The sequence below is a fragment of the Chaetodon trifascialis genome, chromosome 8, assembly GCF_039877785.1.
Source record: "Chaetodon trifascialis isolate fChaTrf1 chromosome 8, fChaTrf1.hap1, whole genome shotgun sequence".
Classification (NCBI taxonomy): Eukaryota; Metazoa; Chordata; class Actinopteri; order Chaetodontiformes; family Chaetodontidae; genus Chaetodon; species Chaetodon trifascialis.
The window spans coordinates 18,298,922-18,313,618 of record NC_092063.1 but is presented as its reverse complement, the minus strand read 5'-3'; the positions used below and the strand labels follow the sequence as shown (position 1 = coordinate 18,313,618).

The 14,697-nt window shown below is 42.8% G+C and overlaps 1 protein-coding gene across 2 annotated transcripts; it reads right to left on the bottom strand.

The window, feature by feature from the left end:
- Positions 1-1,568: 1,568 nt before the first annotated feature.
- spsb1 (splA/ryanodine receptor domain and SOCS box containing 1) lies at positions 1,569-10,325 on the bottom strand. 2 transcript variants are annotated; one of them, XM_070969352.1, is made up of 3 exons: positions 10,114-10,325; positions 4,944-5,833; positions 1,569-3,261 (listed from the first exon to the last, which is right to left on the bottom strand). In XM_070969352.1, exons 2-3 carry the CDS (start codon positions 5,635-5,637, stop codon positions 3,134-3,136), a joined length of 822 nt encoding a protein of 273 aa, XP_070825453.1. In that variant the 5' UTR covers positions 5,638-5,833; positions 10,114-10,325; the 3' UTR covers positions 1,569-3,133. The 2 variants fall into 2 exon arrangements, with proteins under 2 accessions (XP_070825453.1, XP_070825454.1); XM_070969353.1 differs by lacking the exon at positions 10,114-10,325 and adding an exon at positions 6,426-6,473.
- Positions 10,326-14,697: the final 4,372 nt, after the last annotated feature.

Sequence of the window (14,697 nt, the reverse complement as noted above, 5' to 3'; positions counted from 1 at the left end):
ACACCTCATTTCCAATGCATAGAACCTGTTTGCCTTACCTTCAATAGTATTTCAGTGAGAACCTGCAGTAACATTCACAGAAAAGAAATTCATGCTAACTCTGAAGGTAGTATCACTTTACGTAGCTTGCTGTTTGGTAACAAAAGAGGATTAATAATTAGCAACAAATTGAATATATGCCAAAAAAATAATAATAATAAAAAAATCACCACAGGGAGTACAAAAATAAAACAGAAGCAGCAAGCAGGGGGTGGGAGAGCATATAGTGTGGCACAGGATGTTTGAGTTCAGCCAAGTGCTAAATGAGTCACATTTATAGATTTTCCAACACTGAACGGGTCTAAACATGAACGTGATTGCACAGGGCTTACTATAACATATTCTCAAGTCCAGGACCGGTTTGAGGGGACAGGAAATTTCCCAGCAGATTTAAATCGTGACCCCACATCTTACTGACCTTCAGAGGGGAAGAAATTCAACATTAAAAGAGGATCCTGTATTCAGCTACTGAAACCTAATGTTCCACATATCCTCTGTGTGGTGCAACAAAACCAGAATTGCTTCATTTTGTTTTAATGTCATTCAGCTCAGATGACTGGCTTTACTGTGAATTTTAAGATAAAGAGACTTGTAAGACTTTACGATGCGTGTGTGTGTGTGTTTAAATTCACTGCCTACCCGAATTCTTTGTCTGTTTATTTGAAGTTGTTAAAGTTATCAGAGTTGAAGATTTGCCACTGCCTTTTATCAATTCATCATTTAAAATCCTACTCATGTCTTCATAGCGTCTTGTGTCCTCAATACCTTGTCCTCATGTCTTTTATGCCTTATTTAAAGCACGTTGAATTGCTTTATTTTAAAGCTGCTATGCAAACAGACTTGCCTTGCTACGAGAAGTTAAAGGCCCTGCAAATCCAAACAGGTGTTTAATTCATTTGGCTGATTAGACCTGTGATCAAGTTGAGTGAGATCACCAAACCCCGTGTAGGCCACGTGGTTGCTACAGTAGACGTCATTCTGCACTGCTTGGCCTTTTTCACAGCACACTCCGACTCGTCCCAGTGGAAAATGCGCAGGCGTCACTAATAACGTTAATGATGCCTCTGTTGTATTCGGTGCCCCTGTAAGCCAGGACATTTAGCGAGCATGACCAGCAGCACCCTGAAACCAGAGCAGCTAAATGGAATTCAACAGTCATTAATTTTGTTATTTACAGCCTGAGCTTGTCCTACGGTCACATGTCAAAATGTCTTCTGTGCAGGTTGATGTGAGCATCAGAACTAAGACAGGGAGGTGTAATTAAAGCACAATCTGTACGCACAATCTGTCCACACACACAGTCCAGCTCAATACGTGAAAACATCTGTGTGGGTGAACATGTTATTTATGGTGCACAGAACACACTTCCAATCTAACATCGATTGAATTTCAAAAACAACAACAGCTGTTTCACATCGGCCGTTTCTTAGAATATGTGAGTGAGTTGAGTTTAGCCGATTCCTGAAGAGGAGGCGTCTTCTTAACACTTCTCAGTTTTCACAGCAGATCAATGCACAACACAGAATACATACTTTGAAATAAACTTTAATAGATACTTACAAACAAATCTACGACAAGGAATACAAATAAAATGGAAGCTGCAAGCAAGGAAAAGTAAGATGTGGCACAGTGCGTCCACACCAGTTGAGCGGTGAATCAGGACCACGTGTGCACATTTAAAAATACTAGAGTCGACAGGTCTATGATATGGCATTTGACAATATGTTGGCAATCTGACCTTCTTTTATTACATTTGTGCAGCACTTTGTGGATTGTCTTTGTCTGTCATTATGGTGCCTTAAATCTGAAGTCTGCTGATTCAGGCACAATGCTGTTCACTGGCAGTCTGTTTCCCAAACCCTTTTCCCCCTTTACATGTCATAAAACACAAAAACTACATCAATGGTTCCCAGATATGTGCCAGTGAGACCCAAGAATAGCAGGTTTACTGTCCAGCCAACGACTGAACCACTTCAGTGACCATTTCATTGGTTGTTTTCCATTCTCTGGCTGAATATGTGCAAACCAGTGAGATCAGCTGATGGAGAAACTGGCAGAATTTAAAAAAGGAAGAAAGAAAGAAAAACCCCACACAGCACTCTTGGGCCCCGACAGCATATGGTCAAAAACTACAGCACTACAAGAAGCAGGAGTGACAGAACTTTAAAAAACGATGTTGTGATTGAATTGAGAAAAACTTCCTTCAGATGCATGCTACAAATAATCACAGTGAAATTATATTTCTGTTAAAATTTCTGCTGATGGTGTTCCACACCGCAGAGAAACCTGATAGTGCAGTGAGTGGTCGGAGCTGCTCTTCAGCTGCCTCACAGTGCATTCATCCACACTGCACTACAGACTCACTGTGGAGCGGTCGGCGTCTCTTTTCTGTGTTGTGTGAACTGGCTTTTTCTTTTTTTTTAAATTCATCATCCATTTACAAATTCTCATTCCCATAGCAAACAGGATTTCATGTTATAGATTCTCAATTTGAGAGGACGCGCAGGTTGACGTGTGTGTGTGCTGCCACCTTGTGGTTAGATACAGGCAGTGCACTTCTGCACCAATGCTCAAAGTTTCATTTCCAGCAAGTTTCTTTCTTTTTTTAGCACAACCAATTGTGTTCAAATTTAAACGGCTATGAGACAGAAATTCATTATCATAGAGTATGGACTTCACAGCAGAGATACCGACCACATATGCCAACGCACTGACTTACAAACTGGAGGAGGTACACCAACATGGTGACTGTCAGGGCATCGTCTGGATCAGCATGTGCATAGTGCTCAGTGATTCCTGATTTCATAAAGTTAGAGAGTACAATTGCAAAGAGTCATAAAAACAGGATAAGAAACTCAAAATGAGTCCAGCCATTGACACAGAAGCATACTTGTTGAAGGCTGAGTCAGTCCTGGAGGCTTGAGCAATGTTGTCAGACAGGTTCAACCCAAGAAGGATCCCAGAGAAACATGAGAGAGAGAGAGAGAGAGAGAGAGAGAGAGAGAGAGAGAGAGAGAGAGAGAGAGAGAGAGAGAGAGAGAGAGAGAGAGAGAGACAAAGGTGTGCTGAGTGTGTGTTGTGACCGTCGGCGTCGTCATTGGTAGAGCAGGTAGTTCTTGAGAGAGGCCGGCAGGGGCAGTCTATGGATTTCACTCAGACGGTCTCTTCCTAATGCCACCCTCACTGAACGCCTACACAGGTCCATCAGAGAGAGGGGTTCAGCTGGGGGGACAAGAGGGGGAGAGGGGTGAGCAATGGTTAAATGTCATTTCATGAGTGTGTAAATGTCAAGCCTTAACTCAAATCTGAGAGGCACTGTGTATAATGTGTGATGCCCATTAAATGGACAGACACTAGCATAATATAAAGTGAGCATCAAGGGGGAGTGACCTGCTATTAAACAGCATTATAACCTTTATCCCCATACTGCTACACAGAAATAACATTTGTAGGCCATGAAGTCATTTTTGTGCATGACAAAAATTGAGCAAAATATTCTCAAATCAGTTTCAAAATGTTTTGCCGATGTCCATGTTACCATCAGTCAACTTGATATTCAACATTTGAGCCATTCTGTGCTTTAAAATATAGGAAAGAATGATGAAAAATATCAATTAAGACGCATGCAGGCTTCATCAGAGGAAAGATGCTCAAGGAGGAGGTTGACACTGGTGTGAAATCCACTCTGAGGTGATGAAATGGACAAACACTCCCAGAGGTGGGACTGTGCTGGGGAGGACATCAAACTGAAACAATGAAATGCAGCAAATGTCTGTAACTGAACTCAAATACTGGTCTTTAAATTTGAAGCAGCCGGACAACAACTTTCTAAATAATGACTAAATACTGTCCAACATCAAGAAAATTTGTGATTTAAGACCAGAAAATATCTGACTAAACGTTGATCCTTGATGATTTTCACCATATGGCGCAGACAGACTGTTCGGCCTTTAAGAAGTAGCCTCCTGATGTTCAATATCTAATATCAATCTCTCTCTCTTTTTTTAGATATAAAAACTGGGCCAGAAAATAATAATTGCCTTGCAGCCATTTTCTTTAGCCACCGAGCCAAACAGCCCTGCATACTGGATCCAAACAGCCAAGAGATTACTGACATGTTATGGGACAAACTGCCTTTAGCGTCAGCGTATACGATCAGGATTTCCCCTCTCTACATGCAACTGAAACAGGCTTTTATGCATTTCACTGCATCTGAGGCTCTTCTTTTCCACAGGCCTAAACTAGGTCAAAGGATCTGAGCATAAAAATGTAATGAGCACAGAGCATTTGGGACATGTGGGCAGTACATGTAGTGATAGGCACCTATGCTTCCTCAAAGCTCATGATCCTTTCACCATGGTATAACTGCCAATAATCCAATTGGAACCCATTTTACATTTGCCTGGCGGGGGGTGGGGTGGGGGGGGGGGTGGGGGGCTTGTTTTTTTGTACATGAATATTAAGGACCACTTTTTAAAGTGATAAACACTAACATCAAAGGAGGTGCCACACTGTTTAAAAATGGAGACAAGGCACAGCTAACAGAGTCTTTGAGGTCACATCTTTGCAGGTGGTTAGGGGATACATTTAAGTATTAATTTAAATGTAATCTGGACCACAACGCAAGAATACAAATGATGCCATGTCATCACATGTACTGCTTTACATAACAGTGCGAGAGGCAGCCATACTGATGCAAGCACAGTGCTCTACAGTAACCCTGTCTGCAGTAATATGTCCTGCTAAACCCTGAACTGTAACACCTTTGCTTATTGCATCAATAAATGCTGCCACAGGTTTTGTAAGAGCGGTACACAAGCCACTATTGCAGACGGCTAAACACTGTCGCTCAGGAGAGAAAAGAACAGCAGTAGTACGACAAAACACTGAAAGTTTGCACTTACGATCAAGTCCATTTATGTACCGGATTCGTATTTCACAATGTCCCCACACGGCGCTCACCACTGGGTACAGCTTCCTGCCCTTAAGTCCTTTGAATGCCACTCCTAGATAATGTCCATCAACTATGTAACCCAGCGTCCCCTCGTCCATGTCCAAGACAACTAAGAGGGAGTCTGGTACTATGAAGGTGTCGTCTGGCTCGAGGAAGGCCGGGTAGCTTTTTCCTGGGTGATTCTTGCCGTCGTGGTAGAGTTTACTCCTGCACAGGTCCCAGCCCCAGGACTCCGTGTTGCTCCCTACTAAAGCTGTGTAGCCCACTGAGTGAAGCGGGGCGTCACTTGTAGCCACGCCAACCACAGCGTGCGTGCCCCTCTGACGCATAGCCCAGCTGATCTCCCAAACATGCAGTCCCCTTGTATAGCCAACACGGCCCCGGATGGCGTCCGTGCTCTGCGCCACAGGGTGCCTGTGAAACACCAGCTTGTTGTCATCCTTGACGAAGATGTTGAGGGAGCGGTCATCGTTGTTCCACGAGTTCTGGACCTGGACGTCCAGGCCGGCAGGTGGCATGTCGAGCAGCAGGTCCAGTCGAGACGGCTTGGTGTGACTCAGGGCCTGTAGCTCCAGCTTCAGGGGGCTGAATGCAGGATCCCGCATATCAATGGTTTTAATGCCACCTGGAACTTTCTGCCCCATGCTCTGGGTGGTTATAGCAGCTCCTTTTTCCTCCTCCTCCTCCTCCACCTCCTCCCCCCTCCTCAAAGACAAATGGGGGGAGTAATCAGCCTCAGACCCTCTCCTCCACTGTGCTCCTGCAACCCAAGAAGCAGGTTTGTGCTGCTGTGTCACTTGATGCAGACAGCCCAGGTCAGACCAGTTGTTTGACGCCAACCTGAAGAGATTAGAGGAGATGAAAGCAGGTAAGACAAAAAAGTAAATTATTTACTAATCTAATTAGTCATCTTTCTGTTTGGATCAGGAATCTTTAACATCAGGGCCTACAAAACAACAGGAAGTTAAACATAAGGCACAGTGTAACCCTATCCTTATCTTAGCTTCATGCCCTTTGATGGCGACAAAATGGCACATTATCCACTTAAATTACATCATAGAGCATTTGCTGGAAATGTTCCTCTGCATGTTTACCTTTAATGGAAAATTCCCTCAGTGCTTTTTCTTGGTTCATTTGGTAATCAGTGTGACAACAACTCATAAAAGCTGCAGGGCTGTTAAGCGGCCTCAAAAGTAGCTTTGTTCTCATGTGATACTTAGTGTATAAAACATCAAGAAGGCAGCGTCCCTTGACCTAGAAAATCTGAGATGTAAACCTAAATGCAGATTGACATTGATAACATTATCATTACACAGCAGCAGGCAAACATGTATCTGCTAACCATGGTAACATGGCCTCATGTCCTAGAGCTTCAGTAACAATGATAAATACACCATGGTGCCGTATTTTCCAAAAAACATCTGAAGTTCACCTGAAGTCTAAAGCAGACAGACTAGAAATGAGGACTTGACGGCCTTGCTGTCCCTCCCAACCGCTTCCCTATAATGTCAGGCCAACCAAGAAAGACAAGACCAACAAGTTTCTGCCACTCAACAATCATAAAGCATTTGCTAGATTGAAAAGCTTCTGTATAAAGGATTGGACTATTTATAGAGAATACACTGAGGTACAATGTCTGAGAGGCCGCAGCTCAAAATGTAACATGTGCACACAGACGAACACAGCAGCTCTCTCTCGGCTGTGTGTGACAGTATGAATCCGTCAGCTGTCACTGATTGCATGAGATCTACTGTTGATACCATGCAACACTTCAGTGTATCTGGCTGTACTGGACAGTAGCAGGCACTGCTGATGATGGAAGTGTTTTTTCATCAATGTGATTAAGTACTTTGACTCGTCAGGTATTGAATTTACAGGATAAGCCAAAACCTGACATCCCCTTCTGGTTATTCGATCTATAAACAGTTTCTCCTTCCTGCAGATTTATTGTATCACAATTTTGTAATATCAAATTCCACACACCTTGATAGAGGATGTTATGCATACGCCTAACAATTGCAAGCAAGCACAATTAAGAAATAAAATAAAATAAATCTTACATTATGAACTGACAATACAGACAATATACATATGTGACAATATACATTATCTGACAGTGGGCTCTTAAATTGTGCTCTAAAGCATTACGAGTGGATTAATTGTTTAACTGTTTCTGAGTAATCCAACTCGAGGCACAAAAAAAACATGATCTGACAGTGTTTAGTTGTAATCAACCAGAACAAATTAAATTTGCATGATTGTACTTTCACAGATGTGCACTTTCTGACACCAGACGAGACACTGAGTAATCAACTAAGAATAGTTACGACCAGTTTCGCCTTATGTGGCCTCATTTTAAGACGACAGTGTCAGTGATACACTGCGACACATTCAACCCAACCTTACATACAAAATGAGGTCCATCAATTATTACATAATATCTGACTAAAGAGCACCGCGCCACATTGACCCGAGCAGTATCATTATCAGCTACGCAGTTTATAAAATGTTCATTTTCATCCAGTGTTCAGAGCTCCGCGTGTCACTGGTAAACAACCATGTTGTGTCCTCCTTTTACTCAGTGACTCATTTAGAGGAAGGGCGCACAAATAACATGAAAAACAACTGAAACTTTATTTGATTAGCTGTCCCCAATTTTATGTATTACTTTCCCTCCAGCTTTTCTTGATAAGTCAATCCAAGAATTTGTGATAACATGTCAACACTGATTTCAAGCAGCAGCAACAGAAAATGCTTGACATCCTGACAGAGAGGACAGCTTTTTTCTGACGTGTGTACACGATCACAATTGACTGTATTTGGTCAAGTGATAAAAATAACGTGAAATGGCTCCTGAAGCGGCATATAATAAAATTAACGGTGGATTTGGTTCCATAGCATTGGGTTCTAAAATTGCTAATGAGCCTGAAAAGCAGCAAAAAAGTATATCCCAGGCCCTCCATGGGCTGACAAGTTACTCAGCTACTATTCCCACAACCTCCAAAAATAGGATAAAAAAAGAGGGGGAAAACTCCAGCCATTTCTTATTATATGGTTGTGTAGTCAGAGGGAAACAGAAAAAAGCAGTAATAAAATGTCTGGCTTAAAGAAATAAGAAAGCTCTGTTGTGTTTGAAGGAGACACGACTGGACCACAGTCCTTCTGAGGCTGAAACACTTTCAGGAACGCACAATAAAAGCCTGATGAATACCTGCTGCGCTTCACTTCACCGACTCCATGACAATGGACCACAGCTGTGACGGGGCCCTCACAACTGTTTAAACAACATCTTATAGCTAATTTTTTACATTCAATGTGGCTACTTAAGATCAATAGTGAGGCAATTCTTTCATAATGAAAACCCTGTTTTTCTGATGCCCCACACTCAAAATATCTAAAAAGATATGTGACTTTTTGTGGCCGCAGGTGAGCAAAGCTGCCCTTTGGGCTTCGTACTTGTGCCTGTGTTGCAGCTAGGCTGAAGAGAGCATTGTGTAACGTGGAAAACTGTGCTGCTGGGAAGGCCACTCTAATTGAATTGTAGACAAGAGTTCATTGAGAAGTGCTTTGGCTCTTCTTCTAATGCAAGTAAACAACCATTTAAATGGGTCATGTCTCTTCTGTGATTGGAAAACAGGGGGGAAGAAAAAGCAAGCAGCGGGTGGCCAGCATCTGAATGTAAACAATCTCTTTTTCAATGCCTGTCCAGCATTCAGGGAGAGTTAAACATGTTAATTTGCACACTGCTCGAGCCAGGAGTTTACCGTTCCCTGTCCCCGTGGCAAAGGGCCACCTCACAACGCAAAAGACACGCACAAGTAAATCAAAACTAACAGATCAATAAAAAGGTCTTCCCACATTTACCTTGGCTTTCAAAACAAACATACCCATTAGTTATACAAAAAGTGGCGAGTGGAGGGATATATTTAGGCTGGATCCTGGCCTGGGCTGGTTGGGGTTCCTGGGCCCCTGGGTTGGTTCGGAGCTTATTAAAATGCAAGAGGAAGGGCTCGCTGGATTTGCTGAGCCAAGGAAACACTTGTCTCTATTGTAACGCCCAATTTAGACCGGGCCCACCTGAACTTAAGCCCTAGCCTGTTTGTTGACCTGCTGAGTACATAAAGCTCAAGGTTCACCCAAGACAAAGTCATCCATTGTACACAACACAAAGCTTGAGTGTTGCTGCATAGGAGGCAGTCTGTGACTTTTCTAAGTCCTGTGATAAATCAAAACTGAACGGTGACTATTCGTTGTAGTTTGTTCTGTTCATTTTTTTGGTGCAATTCTGTACGCATTACTCAGTTGCCAGTTTATTAGGGACACCTCACTAAAACTAACGCAGCCTAATACAGCAGTTCTGTGCTAAATCCTGCCTTCATGAAGACTTACTGACATGTTGGAGGGTGTTGTCTATAGTGCTACTGGACTGTACTACATTATACTGCGAGGTGTGTCTAATATCTGGTCTGTCCTCACCGATATGTAAATTTTAGGAGCAATTTTCATGATAGGCGAAACATTCAAAACATGTCTCAGTATATACAAGCGGTACAACTCAATAGTACCACTACGTGGAGTGCACCAATGAGGTTTAAATAAGCATATCCAATAAACTGGCAAATGAGTGTATGTAGGCCTTCTGGACTGTTATCCCTTAATAGCCTGTCATGCTAGCTAATGTAAAAGCAGCCTAATCTTCACATAAGCTCTCGTGGGCTAGGCAGCCGTGTGCTCCTGCCTCAAGGAAGGGCCACGCGCGACCACAGCCAGGGGCAGCGCGTGAATCAGCGCGCTTGATTTGCTCTATTCACTGTTTGTGTTTACCTGACGCGAGCTCGGCCGCGTTCGAACCGTCTGTTACACAACAAGCAGCGCGAGCCGCGTTAGCATGAACAGCAACACAACGCGGCTAATTTCCCTCAGCGGCGATGGGATCCACGACACAACCCTTTCCTCCTTCTAAAGCGGGCATTAGGGAAGCGACACCTCCCCGCGGGTGCTGTTTTCGGTATCAAATATGGAAATGTGATGGAAAAAGAAACACAGAAACCGAAACAAGCGCTTCGGCAGCCACCATATGAGCAGAAAACATGGGGAGAAGGGGCGAGAAGCACACAGACCTGGTTAAATTGTGAGGCAGTGAAACAGACGAGTGGATAACACCGGGAGAGGCTTCAGTCTTCACCTACTCCATCGTAGTTTTCCGTTTCCTCGTCGTGTTACCTTTTACCATTTCGAGCTGGACATGAATTAGGTGAAATGATGATGGCTGCTCTCTAACATCTCTCCTGTCACGTGGTAAAAATGCTCCCAGCTGCTGTGCAAGATTAGGACCTCCCTACCGACGGCCTGCAGTCCGAGCAAAGTCAGCCTCGTGTTGGCAGTCCGGTTCATGCGGATACTGTGGGTTTTGCATGGCTGTGAATGTGAAAGCTGCTCAAACGCACTGATGCGCTCACCTGAGATGAACACAGACCACTGCTCCTCCTACGAGTTTTACTGCAAACACATTTAAATCTCACTGTTGACATGCAGCTTTAACCTTCTTTCCCTAATTCTGACATTTTATTTAAGAAAACTGAAGTCACACACGCTTTCTATACTAAAGGACTCAAGTATTTCATATTTTAGTTCTTCTGATTAGAAAGATGTATTTTCAAACCTTTTCCCTCAATTTTTTAAAAAAATGGTTTGGTTGGTTGTGGTTATACTACTACTACTACTACTACTACTACTACTACTAATAATAATAATAATATGTATTAACTATATGAATTATTGTTATTTCTATTATTAAATCGAGTGCTAAATTGTCCTCAGGCATTTCATTCATATGGAAAAAGGATATGTAAGACATAAATTAGAGGGGGTGACATTAAAGATTTCTCAGATGGCAAAGTAGTTATTAAATGTCGAATGTGTGCTTGTAGCTACAAGGAAATATCCAATTGAATATTGGAATATCACATAATTTTCCAAAATTTTAGATTTCTTATTTCACAAAATATTGGTCAATACAAGACAGCCTTGACATAGGTAAAATCATGGTAAAATGATGAATCCATTGTGGTCCGCACCACACTGAAATATTCATCGGTTGTGTTTTTTGTTGGTCTGTGATGCAGTGAGACGTTTGCTGAGGATGGAAAATGTCCAGTGGCAGCCTCTCTCCAATATAAAACTAACTTCCGTCCAGTGATTTGCCACCAAAGGATCGTCTTAACATGAAAGCTAAACTGCAGACTTCACTGGGTCACATGTTTAACAAGTCAGGTAGGACATCACACTGCCACTGTTCATTCACGCCTGTGTTAGTGTGACAGCAAGGATAGAAGTTTTACACGAGTTTATAGTGAAGCTATAAAAAGCTGCTGTGGGTTTAAACCTCATCTGTGGGTTTACATTCACAGTGAGTTCCTGGTATCTTTATCATGTTTGTGCCAATAGCATATTTCTGTGTTGCTGTGTACTATATGTCCTCTTAAAACTAATTCAAGGACAGAATTATACCATTGTGGTCTGTCCTCTGGGCATGCATGTGATGTGTGATGGCGAAATGGAATCATAATTGATAATTTACACTCCAGTCTGCAAAGTGTACACACACACACACACACACACACACACGCGCACACACACACACACATACCCCAACACCAACCATATGACTCAACTTTGGAAGGTGCATGACATTATTGAAAGCACCAGTGAACCATGATTGCTCGAAACACTGGAGCACTGTTATTTAACTTGACCTTCAGGCCGTTCAGTCGTGCGCTGAAAGGGTTTTAAAAAAGCAGAAAATGATGTTAAGGTAAGTGGAGATCCTAAACATCAGTCACTGCTGCTCAGTAAGCCACAATCATACTCCACTGACTGACACACTGTCCCCTGAGGAAAGTCAAGTGTGGTGACTGATTGGCGGTATGGACTGACAGGGATGATGCACCATGCACACGACCTTCATGTCGCTACTGATCTTTCAAGCAAATATCTTCAGTGACAGGGTCTCCTTTGCAGCACTAATGTCCGTTCATAAAGGGAGTGGAAGTAAGCATAGTAGTTTTTCACAATAGTGGACTCACTGAATGATTATCAGCTATTGTTTAGTTTTATTTTGTGTACCAGACACTGGCACCTACTAAAGCCTGAACAGAATTTCCTCTAAATCTTCAGCCTTGTGTGAGTCACAGCATACACGTGCTCCATATTTCACCTGAGTGTTGGGAAACACCAGGACACTGTTGCCATCTAGTGGTTTCCCTGGAAGGGACACTTCAGCTTGAGGTTTGGAGCCCATATTATGTCTGCATAAAACTCCACTTCATTCATTATCACTTATTTCAGATAGCACTGAATTGCTTGTAGAATAATACAAGTGGCACACGTGCTCATCGCGAACAGCTAAAAGCTGCAGAGATGAGCGCCTGACTACTGATGCACATCCTTCTTCTCTTCACATCCTTCTTAACTTCAGCAAACATGCACATTTTCCCATTTGGCATTAGATTTCTCTGAGACAAGGACTGAAATTAATAGAACATTTAAAATGACCTTATTTGTCCACTGTGTGAGGCGTCTGAAGGTAATATGGCTCGTTTTACATCCTCGGTGGGGAACATAGCTTTGCGACTTGAATTACCTTCCCCTCAGCTCGTCTCCCAGTGAAAATCCCATTTTCCCATACGGTGATGGTGCAATGTGCTGAGCCTAGTGATATCTCAGGGCCCCTCCACAGTGGAGGAGGGGAGTGCAGACATGCTTACTGCCTCCCTTTTAGAAACCATCATTTCGACAGGATCGATAGTACGTCCCACTCCACGGCTGGCAGAGTGCACTGCCTCTATAGGGGGTTAGAGGGTGCAGGTTAGTGGTGGGGGTGTGTGTGGACAGCTGCACCAAGGCAAGTCCGAGCAGCACACGCAGCCAAGGTGAATGATCGCATGCTGCGTCAGACGCTCTGCTCCTCACTCGTTCTGAGATGCAGTTTCTAAGGAGGACCAGTGGGTGGATGCTGTCCTCAAGTGGTAGCTGCAGTTGCAGGAAACATACCGATGAAGCCACAGAACTAGTTCAGCCATCAGGTACTTTGTGTTCTGAGTTTTTTTTTTTTTTTTGCCTCACACACTGACTCACAAACCTGCCTTGAGATGAGTAAAGATCTGCAGCTGATGCAGCTTGCATAAAATCCTCCCGATGCCTTTTTTTGAATCGTCCTACACCTCTTTGACTGTATTGGAGGTTGAGCACTCAAATAGATTCATACTGTAGGCGAGAAGACATCTCATGTTTCAGTGGATGGCTTGCAATATAACCCTGTGCAGTCCAGCTTTGTGAAGCAGAAATGTTTGGACAGCGATAAAAGTAATCGTTAGCAGTTATTAGAATAGTGTGCATGATAGTGAGCTGTAAAAATCATTCCCTGAGGAAATGCTGACCTTTAGTTATTCATCATAATATATTGCTGTCTATTGCTCAAGAAGCCCAGAAAACAGTTCCCACCATTCTTTTAATTTACTGTTAGCAGACATAATTCATTGTTGTAGTTGTTGTAGTAATTTTGTTAATGAAGATCTTTTTTTTTTTTTTTTTAGAGAATTCTAGACAATAGTTGAAGCATATTACTGCAGGCTGCAACTAAAGATCATTTTCATGATCTATTACTCTTCTATTTGCTCAGTAAATCCATAAGTCTATAAAATGTCAGGAAATAATGACATAGGCATGTCACAGTTTCCCACAGCCCAAAATACTGACTAATTCTACTTTCCTGTCTTGTCAAACTAGCAGTCCAAACCAAAGCAGCAAATCCTAGCTTTGGAGAAGCTGGAGTAAGCAAATGTTAGAATTTTTGCTCCAGAAATGACTGAAATGATTTACTGATTATCAAAGTAGTTGCCAATTTGATAAATGAACTAAAAGTTTTGGGTCTATTCTTTACGACGTTATTAAATGCAGTTATGGACATTTAGAATATTAAGCATAAAACACAAATAATTTTAAGAACTAAGGATATAGTATGGTAATTTGTGCAACTTGGTATATGTTTAGGATTCAGGAGCAGCAGTAGAAATGTACAGGTTTGTGTGCACTTACTTACTTCAGCTGTGTGTTTATATGTGTGGTACATACGTCAGCACACATGCATTTAGCGTGTGCCGTACTTGTCTGACTTTGAGAAGAGTGCTTGCTGGTTTAGAGCAAGGAAAGGGCGTCAGTGAAGAGAGGTGCACCACTGCGGGACAGGGGGATGTGGATGGGACAGGATGTGTGGTGCAGTACGAGCATCCCCTCTGCTCAGATCGCTGCTCATTTGTCAAGTTGCCTGCAGACTTGAATGGTGCATTGCTGCTAAAACACAGAGAGGCAATCAGCAGTGGTACAGCACACCTCCGGGGAAGGGTCCCAGGTGGAGGAGAACCTCCTTGGATGATCTGCAGATTAAGGGGTCTTTTCCTCAAGACAAGCCGCTCAGCAAACGCCAGAGGGTCAAACTGTTCTAACAGGATTGTTTCATATTTAAGGGTGTTCATATAGGCTACCTTTTTAAAAGTGAATAGAAAGGAGCAACACAGCTGGCATATTCATCAAATCCACCCTAAGGCCACAGAAAATGTTATTTTTGAGTTTGTTCTACTTGCAGTTTGCTGTCAGAAATGGACTAAATTGTCTAAAGCGCAGCATCCCCTGAGTGCTGTAGGGAA